The sequence below is a fragment of the Arachis duranensis genome, chromosome 1 (genome assembly GCF_000817695.3).
Source record: "Arachis duranensis cultivar V14167 chromosome 1, aradu.V14167.gnm2.J7QH, whole genome shotgun sequence".
NCBI lineage: Eukaryota > Viridiplantae > Streptophyta > Magnoliopsida > Fabales > Fabaceae > Arachis > Arachis duranensis.
In genome coordinates this window covers 90,582,444-90,597,323 of record NC_029772.3, presented here as the reverse complement: position 1 = coordinate 90,597,323, position 14,880 = coordinate 90,582,444, and the positions used below count along the sequence as shown (strand labels likewise).

Sequence of the window (14,880 nt, the reverse complement as noted above, 5' to 3'; positions counted from 1 at the left end):
TTTATTAATTTGTTTTTGGCCGTTCATCATTATATTACATAAATTCTATTATATTACTTAAAAGTATTTATTAAATTTATTAAGAGTAAAGTATCGTTTTTGTCCCAATGTTTGGAGTAAGTCCCAAAGTTGTCTCTAACGATTCAATCGTCCTATTTAAGTCTCTAATGTTTCAAAACTGACTCAATGTTGTCCTACGGTTAGGGATCCGTTAACAGAATTAACGGCGGGACAAAATTGAGACGATTTTAAAATATTAGGGACTTTAAATAGGACAAAAACATTGGGGACAAAAATGATACATAGAAATAAATTTTAATTTAATTTTATCTTTCAATTAATATTAATTTTTTACTGTACATAGTATTCAATTATTTTTTAATTATATCTAAATAAATTACACTTAATCACATTACTTTCATTTTAAATAATTTTTTTTATAATTTTAAAGAATTTTGATAAATTAGAGACAAAAGATATAATTTATATTTTATTGTATATATTTTTTTCCTTTTCTGTAAGTTTATATACTAGTCATTCTACAAACATTTCATGATAACTAAAAATTTTTAAGAGTAAAATTAAAAGTATTAATTTATTTAAAATGAAAATAATATGATTAAGGGTAATTTACTTAGATGTGATTAAAAAATTAATTGAATACTATGTATAGTAAAAATTTGATATTATTGAAGAATAAAATTAAAATTTATTTCTATGTATCATTTTTGTCCTCAATGCTTTCGTCCTATTTAAGTCCCTAACATTTCAAAATCGTCTCAATTTTGTCCCATCGTCAATTCTGTTAACGGATCCCTAACGGTAGGACAACATTGAGTCAGTTTTGAAACATTAGGGACTTAAATAAGACGATTGAAACGTTAGGGAACACTTTGGGACTTACTCCAAACGTTGAGGGCAAAAACGATATTTTACTATATTCTTTATTTGTCTATTAAATAATTATGCTATGGCTGTCATCGTGGCAGAAATTCCTGTTGTCGCAGATTGTGAGTTTGCCATGGGTATGGAATTCAGTTATAGGGAAGCTGTTATTAGGGCGATGAAAGATTATACTATCCAAAGTGGTGTAGACTAACGGGTGTATGAGTCGGAGCCGCTGACATTTTATGCCAAGTGTACGCAATATAGGTCAGGTAGTGATTGACTTATCAGGGTTAGCATGATGAGCAGGAAGTATTGTTGGGTTATAAGGAGGTATAATGGTAGTCACACCTGTACAAGAGCCACCATTTCTCATGATCATTCGAAACTGGATTCGAACACAATTGTAGAAGCAATAAAGTCGTTGGTTGAGGTTGACCATTCGTTAAAGGTAAAATCAGTTATTGCAAAAGTGCAATCGAAGTTCAACTACACCGTTAGTTATCGGAAAGCATGGTTGGCTAAGCAAAAGGCAGTAGAAAAAATATCTGGAGATTGGGAAGTATCGTACGAAGCGTTACCTATATGGTTTGAGCCCATGTGTCATAAGAAGCAATCAGTTGTCGTACATTTTGAGACTATGCCTGTATATCGAGGCGATGACTTGGTGAGTGATATTCGGGTATTGCATCAAGTCTTTTGGAGTTATTACCCCTGCATTAGAGCATTCAGACATTGTAAGCCAGTTGTGCAGGTAGATGAGACTCACTTGTACGGAAAGTATAAGGGTTGTCTGTTAGTGGTAGTTTCACAGGATGGCAACAACAATATCGTTCCAATTGCATTTGCTATTGTGGAGGGAGAGACTTCTGATGCGTGGCACTTTTTTCTTAGTACACTACAAAAAAAAGGCCTATGGTCACGGTAAAAAACCATGACCATAGCTAGTGAAAAGGGTGACCATAGATCTATGGTCACGGTTTTGGACCTATGGTCACGGTTTTTTACCGTGGCCTATTCTGCCGTGGCCATAGGTCTATGGTCACGGTTTTTTTTACCTATGGTCACGGTTTCTATGGTCACAGTTATAATTTTCAAATTCCGACACTTTAGGCCACGGTTTTTAACCGTGACCATAGGGAAATCTATGGTCACGCATAAAAACCGTGACCATAGCCATATCTATGGTCACGGTTTTGGCCATGACCATAGCCTCTATGGTCACCCTTTGTTAAAACCGTGACCATAGCCTTATCTATGGTCACGGTTTTGGCCGTGAGCATAGCCTCTATGGTCACCCTTCCTCAAAACCGTGACCATAGCCTTATGTATGGTCACGGTTTTGGCCGTGACCATAGAGCCTATGGTCACCCCTACGCAAAACCGTGACCATAGCCATATCTATGGTCACGGTTTTGGCCGTGACCATAGCCTCTATGGTCACCCTTACTCAAAACCGTGACCATAGCCATATCTATGGTCACGGTTTTGGCCGTGAGCATAGCCTCTATGGTCACCCTTTGTTAAAACCGTGACCATAGCCTTATCTATGGTCACGGTTTTGGCCGTGAGCATAGCCTCTATGGTCACCCTTACGCAAAACCGTGACCATAGCCTTATCTATGGTCACGGTTTTGGCCGTGACCATAGGTTATCTATGGTCACCCTATTTTAAAACGGTGACCATAGCCTGTTTTGTTTTATGAGCTTTTTAATTTTTTTTTAAAGCATAATCACATCTCAAATTAATGATAATCACAAAATAAATCTAAGAACAAGAAATGTAAATCATAAAACTTTCATTATAAACTAGATATGTTTAGTTTTTAGTCTAAATAACATAAATCAAAATAGAGTATAATGTATCCAATTACATGTAATACCGAGTAAAGTCTCTTTTCAAAAAGTACGAAACACATAAGAAAAATTACATTTAGATAACTAAAGTGTGAGACCCATCCCATGTGATATTTGTATAGAACATATTTTCTTCACATCATGTCTTCCTGCTAGCAAAAGAAATAAACATGTTAAAACAGAGAAAAATTGCTTATGATAATGCAATACATATGTAGCAAACTTTAATAAGTGAGTTAACTTAAAAATTTCAACTACTAAACAGCAAGGAGTATTTGCTAGGATTTTGATGAGCCACATAACAAGAAAATCTTAGCCAAAACTTATACATACATGTCCCTCTTTATGTAAACAACAAAGTCCAATTGATATAAACCTACCTATAACACAAGCGACAAACCTAAATAATAATTGTTGAAAAAAAATTCTAAATTATATGCGGTACCAAACTTGTTAGCCTTCAACTTGTTAAACAAAAAATGCTTATTTGCTTTACTGTAGCGCATCATTCAACGGTTAAATATTGCATGCACTTAGCCCATCTTAAGAATTTTTTCTTGTGAGTGGTGAGGGATCAATAAAGAGGAACTAAATTAATAAAGATGAGCACAAGATATAAAAAGTAAAACAACTAAAGTTTAGAACCAAAAATATAACGGTTTAGCCAATCAGCACAGTAAGTACCAAAACCATACTATTAATTTAACTACTTATTTTGAACAGCACTTACTTCGAAATCCTTTGATACATGGTTCGATCCAAGTGAAGGAGGAATGCTTCGCCGCGCATCATTTGGTGCACTACTCGCATCAGGTGGAGATTGTTGGGCGGCTTCTATCATTACTTGCACTTGTTCTGCACTCATACCAGGATTGACTTGTTGCAACAACATTTTAATCAAGTTTGTTAAACCATCCAACTTGGAAGTTAAGTTAGTTTGATTTTTCTCCATAGTTGAAACCACTTCAGTATGTTGTTGTTGCATTTGTCGGATCTGCTTATCCTTTTTAAGAGAGGATTTTGTGACTGATCGACCATAGAAACGAACTCTACCATGTCTTTCCTTTCCAAAAACTGTTTGAACTGCATCATCATCACTGTATCCTGCTTGTTTCAAATTTTGAATATGATCCTATTACACACAAGTAGGACCAAAATAAGTTCATGCACCCAAATGCTTCAAAATAAAAAAATAACTAACACATTTCTGGTTTGGTGTACTTTTCTAAGAAACTAGACAACTCACAATCGTCTCTTGTGTTCCTGAATCAGTCTCTCCTTTTTTGTTTGTACGAGTTACAACAAACATCTCAGCTTGCGATGGATCTTCGTTGTCCTCTTTCTTTGCACGCTACAGAGAAACCACTAACATGTTACTAACTTAGACACTTTTCATAACATGAAAGATGCAAAAATACTTAAATGCACAGCACCAAAAAATACCAATTCAGCCCGTACTAACTCAAAACTAACTGGACCCATTCGATGATTCCATTTTTGCTTGGATCTGTTTTCACGATTTATGTCAGAAATAACCTACATTTTATTGCAATGTAAAAATACATAGAGTTAGTTAAATACATGATACCATCATTACAGCCAAGAAAGTTGTGAAAATAACTTACTTTGCTGATATCAAGCCTCCAAAATTGAACTAATTTTCGAAAATGCAGTTCAGGTATAGTCATTGGACGATTTTTCATCATCTCTCTGAATGAGCTGTATGGTGTATAGTGACATTTTTTTATGCGTTTCTTAAATTGCTTCCATGCTTCTCCGATGGTATCTATCACCCAAGGCTCAGCATCACTAGGGATGTTATATTTGGACTACGAAGAAACAACGAATTATGTTATTTTACCATACATGCTAAGCCTATTTGTGAACAATTTAAAAAGGAGAATGATCTACTCACCTTTGCATAATCCAACATTGAAGTTTTAGTCTCACTTGACACAGCTTGCCAACTAGTATATAATAACGTGACCAAATTAGAGTTTCTTGCAAGTGTACCTAAGAATCAACTAAACAATTGAACTTGTGTCTTTGTTGGGCCTATAGGTCTGTCGTTGCACCGTGTTAACTCTATCTGTGTCTCCATAGCATCAATATGCTTGAGTTGGGTGGGACCACGAGCTTTTTTCCTTTTAGTACCTATTTCGAATATCACTACTAGAGAATATTAACAAGAATACTAATCTAATGAACTAATGAATAAAAGAGTAGACTAAATAAAAAAATTATGTTGCTGTCTATCACTATTTACTATTGAAACTAGGGACAAAAGCATTACCGTGTTGACTGTCACTACTATCCCCAACACTTGGATTGTGATCATCATTATCATATTCATATTCTTCATCGTTTTCGTCCAATGATATCCCATATTTTTTGAAGAATTCATCCAAAGTCATAGCTGGGATAAAAGACTCAATCTTATGTTCTTCTTCGTTGGCATCTTTTTCATTCGATTTCTTCATCAACATCTTCTTATTGGTTGGCTTCTTGCTTTGACCATTAGCGTCATTGGTATTCATCTTGGTTTTATCATCTTCCACCTTTGATTTCTTCATTGGCACCTTCTTCCTAGATAGCTTCTTCCCACTTTGACCCTCAAAGTCATTGGCTTTCATCTTGACTAGATGATTTTCTTCATTGCAGTTCTTTGTTGGCATATTGATTTGATCCTCACGGTCTTTCATGTTTGTTATCTTCTTGGTTGCCATTTTGCTTTGACCTTCATCGTCAACTCTTGTCAGCTTCTTTTTCAGCATCTTGCCCTTTTTCATTGTCTCATGTTTACTACTATCCCCACATGCAGCTAAAACATGTTCTCTTTTGATTTGAAATTGTTTTAGCAATGCATAAGCACTCGTGAATTAAATTTTTCCTGAATTTTTTACTGGACTCCTCATCTTCAAGGGACTTCTTTGTAACTCTATTTGTGATAGGGTCCTTAACCTTTTTCTTTTGGGATTTCCTTCATTGTTCATCCTGTATTAAAAAAATGTCAAATAAAGCATAAACATAATTAAATTGCATGAAGAGAGAAAAATAAAGCATCAAAACGTTTACCTTAAGAAGGAAGAATATGCGATTGTTTTAGCCATAGTTATACGAATTAAGAGAATTAGGATTTTCTATGTGTTTTGTTTTATTTTTATTGAGTGATTGCAATTGTAACTATGATGTTTCTTGTTATGATTATTTGGCATGAGTAAAATTTGTCATTGTTGTTCATAGTTTAGCACGCTCGTTTTTTTTATATTAGAATTTCCGGATCTATTTATATATTTTAACTAGTAACTATTCTAATAAAAACTAGTTATTTAATATTTTTACACATATAAATTATTTTATATTTATTTTAAAAAAAATTTCATAAAATTTTTAAATATTATCTATTAAATATAATTCAAATAAAACTTAACTCAAGCGTTAGGGTGTTTCATTTATCCACCTCCTCGGCATGTCAAAATCTAAACATTTACTTTTTAGTGAATATCTTGCCTTCCGGTTATTCCTTCTTCTCTCACTTTATTCTTTTTGATACTTCTCTTTTCACTTGTGTTAGCATTTTCTTTTCTTGACTAGGTTGAGCTAAATTTTTCTGATAATATCTTCAAAATCTAGTGGAAAACAAGGTTAGAGACAGATTCATTCTCTTTCTCATCATGACCCTCATAACTATTTATCCCTCCGTTCACGGTAGCTTCCTTGAATTGGTCATGTTGAACATGTACTTATCTCTTTATCTCATCAGTTGCATGCCTCTCTTTTTTTTTGTATTTTTATTCATTGTTTTAAATACTGATTCTTCTTCAAAGCACTTTTTTTACGAAGATTTTAAAGAGTTTTCTATTTATATCTAATATAACCGTATTAAAAATCGATGGCATCCATGTTGTGTCAACTATAACTCTGACCGAATTAAAATGAAATTTTTTTTAATACTACAATTTCATTCATTTACTGTCGGTCACCGTCATCCACCAATATTGACTACATTAATATTGGTTATCCGGACTTTTTAATATAAAATTGTTGTATTGATTAAAAAAGAAATGAACTCATTTGTTGAACCCAAACCTGTGTGCTATATACTATATAAGTGTTAATGCAGGCTATGCTAGACTAGAGCATTAAGAAGATAAGCATCAAGAGATTAATGGCTGCACCGAACCTTATCATCAGCAACACCTATATAAATAGAAGTCATCAATTAATTTAATTAAAGACTCGCCCCTTACATACCACACATAAATTTTCTCTCCTCAATTCTCAATTATATATATGATGATCCAACCACTTGTATTATTGATTTATTGCGTTGCACTTGCATGCACCTCTTCATCATGTGCCAAACTACTACATATTAATATATTATTATTGTGCGCAGAGTGCCCACTAATACATGGCGAGGAGATGGATCTTCTCCAACGAAAAAAATTATTGAGAAGAGAATAAAATACAATTTTTTATTTTTTATTTTTTATGTGAGACTAAAATTAAATAAAAAAAAATTAGATTAAACATTAGACAATTTCTAATTTTTTTATTATTGGAGAGAATCCACTCTACATATTCCATACCGTGTTATATAAAAATGTTTTTTACAATTAGTTATTATATTTTTTATATAAATATTAATAATAAATTTTTAAAAAATTTGACTAAAAAGTAAAAATTAAAAAATAATTAATATTTTTGAATTAATTTTAGTCACTAATCTTAATATATATTAGGAAAAGTCTAAGGACCAGCAACTTTATTGAATTTTAGCCAGCTCGTAACCAGCAGAGAAAGATGAATCATTAGATGAAATCTCACATCAATCTCACACCATTAAATTATCATTTGATGACTACCAATCACAAAAGTTACTGCCCCTAACATTGCTCTATATATTATGGAAAAGTATAGGGTACCAACATATTATCTGCCAACTTCTGCCAACTCTTATTTATATTTGTGTTTCATGGAAGTGTGTTCGTAGATGTGTCTAATAATTAATATATTTTAAATACATATATAAAGAGACACATCCATAAAATATATTTATAAAGACACTTCTATTAAACACAGTTATAAAAAAGACATTTTTATTAGACACATCCACAAACACACTCCCATGAAACATAATTATAAATAGAGTTGGCAGAAGTTGGCAGATATGCTGTTGGTAACGTAGTGAAACCGATATATTATATCCCCACTCTTAATCGAACCCAGATTAGAAGATTTCCGGCCTAACATGCATCTTACTCTTTTTGAAATGCAAATTAAATCATCAGATCAATATATAATCAAGCTTAATTAATTAATTCGACATATTTTGCCTCTAATCCATCTGCTCCCTCTAGGTTTTATTTATCACAGCATGCATGGATGGACTCGTGTATTTAATTGCAGTTGTCTCACAACATGACTCTTCCCTCAGTGAAGGACACTTGAAAGTTGCAAGTTTAGTACTGATAAAGTATGAGTGAATGAATGACAGCATCAGAGAAAGACAAAATAAAATTTCAAATTTATGCGTATACGATCCATTGAGCCGGGATAACATCGTCATTTCTCATTAAATACATATCATTATAGTGTTCAAATAACATACATAGCTTCAAACAATAAATTAAAACGCATGCATATGGACATGAAATGAAGTCCGATCCCACTTTAATTTATTGCGGCGATGTTTAAGTACAACTGAATTATCTTACTCAAGGAAATCCATCCACTTTATATTGTTTTAATTTATTATCTTTTTCTTTTTCAAATTAAATTTATCATCATAAACTATGCTCAAACAAATCTTATTATCAATTACTTCTCTAAAATTAAAGGAATTTATTAAAATATCGAAAAAGTGAAAAATCACAATGCAATTATACATGTTTTAATTTCTTTAGCATAGTAGAATAAGTATCACCGTATATGACATTAATTATGCAATTGAAGATACGTGTGTGTATATATAAGGCAAATCTGAATAATTCAAGATGTGTATATAATTTATATGATTTATAAGGAAACAAATTAAAAATCTAGATAACATATTCACATCATATAATTATGAAAGAAAACGACTAAAGCGGGAATACTTGACTCCTTTATAGATGCGAGTAATTTATGGCAAGTAGCAATCTTTGGTCACTTTCAATCTTTCATTACGTCTTTGCGTCGGTTGTGCATGTACGTGAACCCACCACTAGATTATATATATTGCACACATTATTATTGGATTATTTAACCAATTAACAATACAAGTTTTTAAAGGTATTTTATTAATAAAAATTAAATTAAATTAAAAATAAGTCACTAATAAAAGTTTCTCCTTCAACTAACCTTAACTACTATGAACAACGTTCCAACAAACCATTTATGAACTCAAATAGAAATTAATTGCTACTATGTAATACTATATAGGCAGTGAAATCAGACCATATAGTATATATGTGGCTACAATTGCTTCTTAAGTGTATAGAAAACTGTACCGCCTTTCTAATTAACTTCGTCCCACATGCGTGTGCATGTGTGTGTATATATGGCCATGTTCGTGTTGTACTAAGCAAATTAAAGTAATTAAAGATAGAAAACCAACCTTCCAACTAACCAATTTTCATAGCAGAAAGAAAATATACTATGAGGAGTGCTAGGGGATAACAACTTTCGCAATTTGTAGCCATCAAGTAGCTATCAATAATATTTTTAATGGTGTGAGATTTCATCTAATGGTGTGAAATTATTCACTTTTCTTTTACTGGTTACATGCTAGCCAGAATTTAATAAAGTTGCTGGCCTCTTAGATTTTTTCATATAGCATTGCTAAATTTGAAAAAGCAATACCACAGTACCACACTACCTTTCATTAAAGATTAAGCCTAAGCCATATATGTACGTAGTTGTCTCAAAGAAATACAGCAGCATGGTCATCAATATTTAAAAAAAAAATTACATGATATGTATAAAATAAACCGAAAAATAAAGAGAACAGGTATGGTATTACTTCTGACAAAATGAATTAAGTGCGTCACTATTAGCTACAAGAAACAAGATAGGGATCCATTGAGATTCAAATCATAATATATAAGTTGGTATAGAAGCTAGCTAGTAAGTTAGATGCAGTACAATATAATAATGAATAATAATAATAAAGGAACTCGGTTAGGTGATGGTTGAGATTATTAATTTCGATCCATATTACTACTATGTATGTTCTAAGAAAAAGGAAAAAAAGAAATCCCACGTTACTCGTGGACATTTCTCTACCATGAGTATCAAATCAAATCAACCACTATAATAATCAAGTAAACAGAGAGTATAGTACTTGTATGTATAGCACACACGCGTGCATATTCACTAGATTCATTCAATTCATAACGATGGAGTTAAGAATGGCGAGAGGGGAAACATCTTTGAGGATCTCAGCAATTGTGATGTTGGTTCTAACTGCTTGTTTAGTTGCTTTTGACACTCAAACAAAGGTTATCATGCTGAGTATTGAGAAGAAAGCTACCTACAAAGACATGAAAGCTCTCAGGTAATTAATTAACACCTTCATCTTCTGATCTTCCATTCTTTCTATCTATGTCTGTTTGTTCTGCAATTTCCCTGTTTTTAACTTATTATTATTAGGATGTTGGTGTATGTAACATCTGCGGCTGCTGGTTATAACGTGCTTCGGTTATGCAAACACACCACTACTGTCTCTTGTTCAGAAAAAATCAATAAAGGGTCTAATATATACATGGCTTGGATCTTGTTCTTATTGGATCAGGTAGAGTTTATTCAATTGAAGAGGAGTAGTAGTAGTAAATTACATGAAAATGATATTTATTAAGGTGAAAACTCACGTGCAGGTGAAGTTAATACCTGAGAGTCGTTAGATAATTTGACTAAATTTTTATCTAATAACTTTCAGATATTAACTTCACGTAAAGTCGATTTCACTTGAATTTTCATTATTTATTAATCGATAATATTAGAAAGGCAAAAGACAGTCAAAATTTATTTTATTTAATATTTATTAATTATTGTTAAAATTAATAAATATTAAATAAAATAAATTTTAATAATTTTTTATTAATTTTTTTGTTATCAAATATTTTTTATTAATTAGAACAAAAATGTGAAACAGATGGCAGTGTATGTGACATTCGGTACAAACTGTGCAACACTAGAAGGTTCGATGCTAGCATTAACAGGATCAGAGGCGTTACAGTGGCTCAAGGTATGTAACAGGTTCACAAGATTCTGCGACCAAATAGGAGCGGCTGTGTTGTGTGGCTACGCTGCGTCGATTCTGATGGCTCTGATATCAACCGTCTCTGCCTACAAAGTCATGAGGATGTACTCACCGCAACGGTTTCTCAGCTTGAAGATCAGATGACTATTTTCGTCATTTACTCTGCCATTATTATGTTATTAACTTATTATTACTCTTTGTTTCGTGTCATGTTCATAAATAATTAACACCGCCAAATGCAAATTGTTGCAATGTCAGTGGGGTTTTGCTTCTGTTCTGCCCCCTTCTAGAGTGTTGAACAACTCTTTATTAAGTGAAATTATAATTATACGAAAATTATTAAATTATTATTAAAATTTATTATTTTTTATTATTATTTTTAATTATTAATCGAATTCTTTTAGTTTAATAATCCAACAATATACTTTAACTCATATTTTTAAATATTAATGACTAATTAATAAAAAATAATAAATTCGATCAATTTCTTATATTTCTCTAATTATATTAGAATTTAGATTTTGGCTTCACTTCGGGTGTGAGAAACTGTTATAACATGAATATCCATCATTTAATAAGTCATGATTCTTTCAACCATTCAAAACAATTTGGGTGGCTCAAATTTTTAAAAGTCGGCGGCTTGAAATTTGTATGGTCGACTCAATTTTAATGAGGTTGGAAAAAAGACAAATTTATACATGCATAAATAGGATCGTATGGTATGAGGGACAAGACAATCACAGTAAAAACAAAATATACTTATACTCTCATAAATAATATATATGTGCATGAAATAATAAATATATTATTAAAAAATAGATATAGAATCTCTATTTGGTAATGCTAGAAAAAAATACTTGTTTTATTAATAAATATAAAATAAAATAAATTATGACTAATTTTGGTTAATTCTTTTTAGTTACTAAATATTCTATCGATTTTATTTTTTTATTTATTTTACAACATTTTTTTTATCTATTCTTCTGTTAAAGTAATATTTTAAAATTTTTTTTTTTTACGATGGTATCTTCCAATTTGATAGTTCAAAGACTGTCGTGGATCCAAACTCTATTTAAGGGTCTAATTAATTGAGTGTTATATGTACAAGGTAAAATTCGAACTTTCAGTACTTATTTAATTTAAGCAGACAAATGAGATAAGCACTCAATCAACTTAATTTCATTTTCAGATAAAAACCTTATGATTTGTTATTACTAGATACCAATTAATTCAATACATAGTGTTGAGTTAAGAAATTAACTAAATTAATTAGTGATGACAAACATTATTTTTGGGCAAAATAAATAATTAGTGTTGATCAATCTTAATGGCATATTACTAATTATTTATTTCATATTACAGGCCAACAAAATATCAAGCAGCCCAAATGGTATGAAAATGATATAGCAAGGCTGATGGATAAGTAATCAAGCACAGCCCAAGAGAATCAAAGCCAAAGGATCCAATGGGCCAAACGGGTGGCTTAATGAAAACCGGATCCAAGCCCGTATCCATCCCACAAAGCTTCTCATACAAGATTGAAGCTTTCATTCCCTCTCACTTGCTCTCACCGTAGCAACGTACACTTCTCTAATCAAGTCAAATCATAGTATCAGAAAAGTAAGAAAGAGAAAGAGAGAAAAAGCTTCATCCATAAGCTAGTGATCAAAGAAGCAAGAGAGAGAAAGAGTGAAGCTTGAAGCACAGAAGCTAAAACAGTAAATCCAAGCTAAATCAAGCTTAAGAAAGGTAATCCATCTCATCTAGCATGCATCAGATCTTCATCCCTTCTTCCCAAATCTCTGCACTATCCGAAAATGGCATTCAAGAAAAAGTTGATCTCTGTTCTTCACTGCTACAAATCAACGGTCACAATAGATTCTTGGGGACCAAGTTGCATCTCTATGGTTCAGATTTGGTTGACCATTGGAAAGCAATTTCGGTTACTCCTTCATGGCTTTCGGTCAAGTTGGAAAAGTCAGAAGGAAAGGTTATACTTTGATGATTAAGAAGAAAAAGTGAGCCAGTGGGTTAGTGAAGCTCAAGGCTCAAGATGTTGACCTTGGAAGAAGAACCAAGGAACATGCAAGGAGATAAAAAGAAGCTTGTTGTTCATTCTGAAGCAAGGAGAGATAACCAGAGAACTTGAGGTGTTTGTTTTGAGAGAGCTCCTTGAAGAAGTTCAACTAACTGGACAGTGTAACCTAATCAAAGGTGCATTCCGCCAGTATGAAGAACTGAATCAGAGGCTTGCTAATCTGGTTTTTCACATAGCATAGAGGCTGTTGATGTAGTCAATCTCCTTCATGTTTTACTGCTTGTAATGTATTTTTCTAAGCTTATCTTTCTGTAATTTCTTGAGAGAAAAGGCATTGTGAGAAAGCTTGAGAAAAAGCCAAGAATTGAAAAAAAAGCTGAGAGATACACTTTAGAGAAAAGCCTAGAGTTATTTTCAGATTTCTTTAGGTTAGCTAAGTGTCTTGTATCTTGTACCTGTTTGGTATCCCTTTCTTAGTTGGGTTAGCACTAAGAGTGAATAGTTGAGTGTTAGCATAGCCAATGTCAAGTTAGGTTAGAACTTGAGTGTGAAATTGGTGTATGTAATACTGTTAACTATAGTGAAATTCTTCCATAGTTGTGGAGGAGACTGGATGTAGGTTGCATAGCACAAAGCAACCGAACCAGGATATATGCTGGTGTTAGCTTTTTCTTCTCTGTCATGTTCTGTTTTCTGATATTCATGAGACAAAAATAATTTGTCTCATAAATTTCCGCTGCTGAGTTCAAACAGAATCAGATTTGTAACTTTGCTCTAAAAGGGCTGAAAACAGCAAACCAAAGGAAGGCATAGATTCAACCCCCCCTTCTCTAAGCCTACCATAACCTTCAATTGGTATCAGGAGCTAAGGTCTCAAGAATCAAGCTTAACCGCTTGGAGCAAAGATCCAATGGCGAATAACTTGGGCACAACCACAGTTGGTGTTATGTTATTGGTTATTGTATATATGTGAATAGTGTGAATATCTTGCTTTTTGCTTTAATTGCTAGTTGTAGAATTTTGCTTCTCTTGTTTTCTATTAGCTTTTGTTTTTACTTTCTCTTGCTACTATGAATTCTCACTTCAGCTATGAGTGTGATTACAACTATGTTGTAGGAAGTAGAGATTACAATGGAGTGATGTATCAAGGATGGGACAACCAAAGGTGGGAGGAGCCATATGCATATGATCAATCTTCATGGCAACAACCTCCACCAATGCACTATGAAGAAGAGCCATTCTATGATGCATACCAATCCAATGGCTATGGTGAATCTCCTTGTGATTTTCAAGAACCACCACCATATGCCTATGAGTCATATCCTCAACATGAACTTCAACCACACTCACAAGCCTATTTTCAACAAACACCTCCATATGACCATGATCCTTACCCACCATACAAACCTCCTTTTGAACCATATGAGCCATACATGGAACCACAATTCCAAGATTACTACTCCCAAGAACCACCTCAATACACACCACCACCTTACCAAGAAGAACCACCTTCCTATAATGAACCCTTCCCCCAAAATGAGGAACCCTTCCACCCACCCCAACCTCTAATGGATGAAACCCTTGGTGTTCTTGTTCAAGGACAAGAAGAGATGAAAAGGGATGTGCAAAATTTTATGGCCGCCTTGGATGCGGTAACAAATCAATTAGCCTCCCAATGCTTGAACACTCAAGGAACTCACATGGCTACATGTGGAGAATCAAATGAAGAGCATAGCATGAAGGAGAGATTGGAAACTCCGGTGGGAAATGAGGGAAGTTGCTTTGTATTGGAACAATTGGAGGAAGCTTTAATTGTTGAAGACAAGGAAGAAGTGGTAGAAGACTTAGGAGATGC

At 33.0% G+C, this 14,880-nt stretch overlaps 2 protein-coding genes across 2 annotated transcripts; one reads left to right on the top strand and one right to left on the bottom strand.

Annotated features, from left to right (window-relative positions):
• Positions 1-3,967: 3,967 nt before the first annotated feature.
• LOC107461190 (uncharacterized) lies at positions 3,968-5,852 on the bottom strand. The gene is made up of 8 exons (XM_052251413.1): positions 5,818-5,852; positions 5,704-5,736; positions 5,036-5,577; positions 4,818-4,896; positions 4,658-4,709; positions 4,368-4,571; positions 4,186-4,278; positions 3,968-4,093 (listed from the first exon to the last, which is right to left on the bottom strand). The coding sequence occupies exons 1-8, from the start codon at positions 5,850-5,852 to the stop codon at positions 3,968-3,970; spliced, it is 1,164 nt and encodes a 387-aa protein (XP_052107373.1).
• A 4,040-nt stretch (positions 5,853-9,892) lies between these two features.
• On the top strand, positions 9,893-11,331 carry LOC107459967 (CASP-like protein 2C1). The gene is made up of 3 exons (XM_016078288.3): positions 9,893-10,282; positions 10,378-10,519; positions 10,880-11,331. The coding sequence occupies exons 1-3, from the start codon at positions 10,074-10,076 to the stop codon at positions 11,129-11,131; spliced, it is 603 nt and encodes a 200-aa protein (XP_015933774.1). The 5' UTR covers positions 9,893-10,073; the 3' UTR covers positions 11,132-11,331.
• The last annotated feature ends 3,549 nt before the right edge of the window (positions 11,332-14,880 follow it).

Bases quoted from the DNA above. Each gene is read 5' to 3' on its own strand.
- LOC107461190 (XM_052251413.1), bottom strand. From the start codon at position 5,852: ATGGCTAAAACAATCGCATATTCTTCCTTCTTAAG. The intron at 5,737-5,817 runs GTAAACGTTTTG...TTTTTAATACAG, and splicing joins GCATATTCTTCCTTCTTAAG to GATGAACAATGAAGGAAATC. The intron at 5,578-5,703 runs GTTAAGGACCCT...TCAAATCAAAAG, and splicing joins GGAAATCCCAAAAGAAAAAG to AGAACATGTTTTAGCTGCAT.
- LOC107459967 (XM_016078288.3), top strand. From the start codon at position 10,074: ATGTATAGCACACACGCGTGCATATTCACTAGATTCATTCAATTCATA. The intron at 10,283-10,377 runs GTAATTAATTAA...TATTATTATTAG, and splicing joins AAAGACATGAAAGCTCTCAG to GATGTTGGTGTATGTAACAT. The intron at 10,520-10,879 runs GTAGAGTTTATT...AATGTGAAACAG, and splicing joins TCTTGTTCTTATTGGATCAG to ATGGCAGTGTATGTGACATT.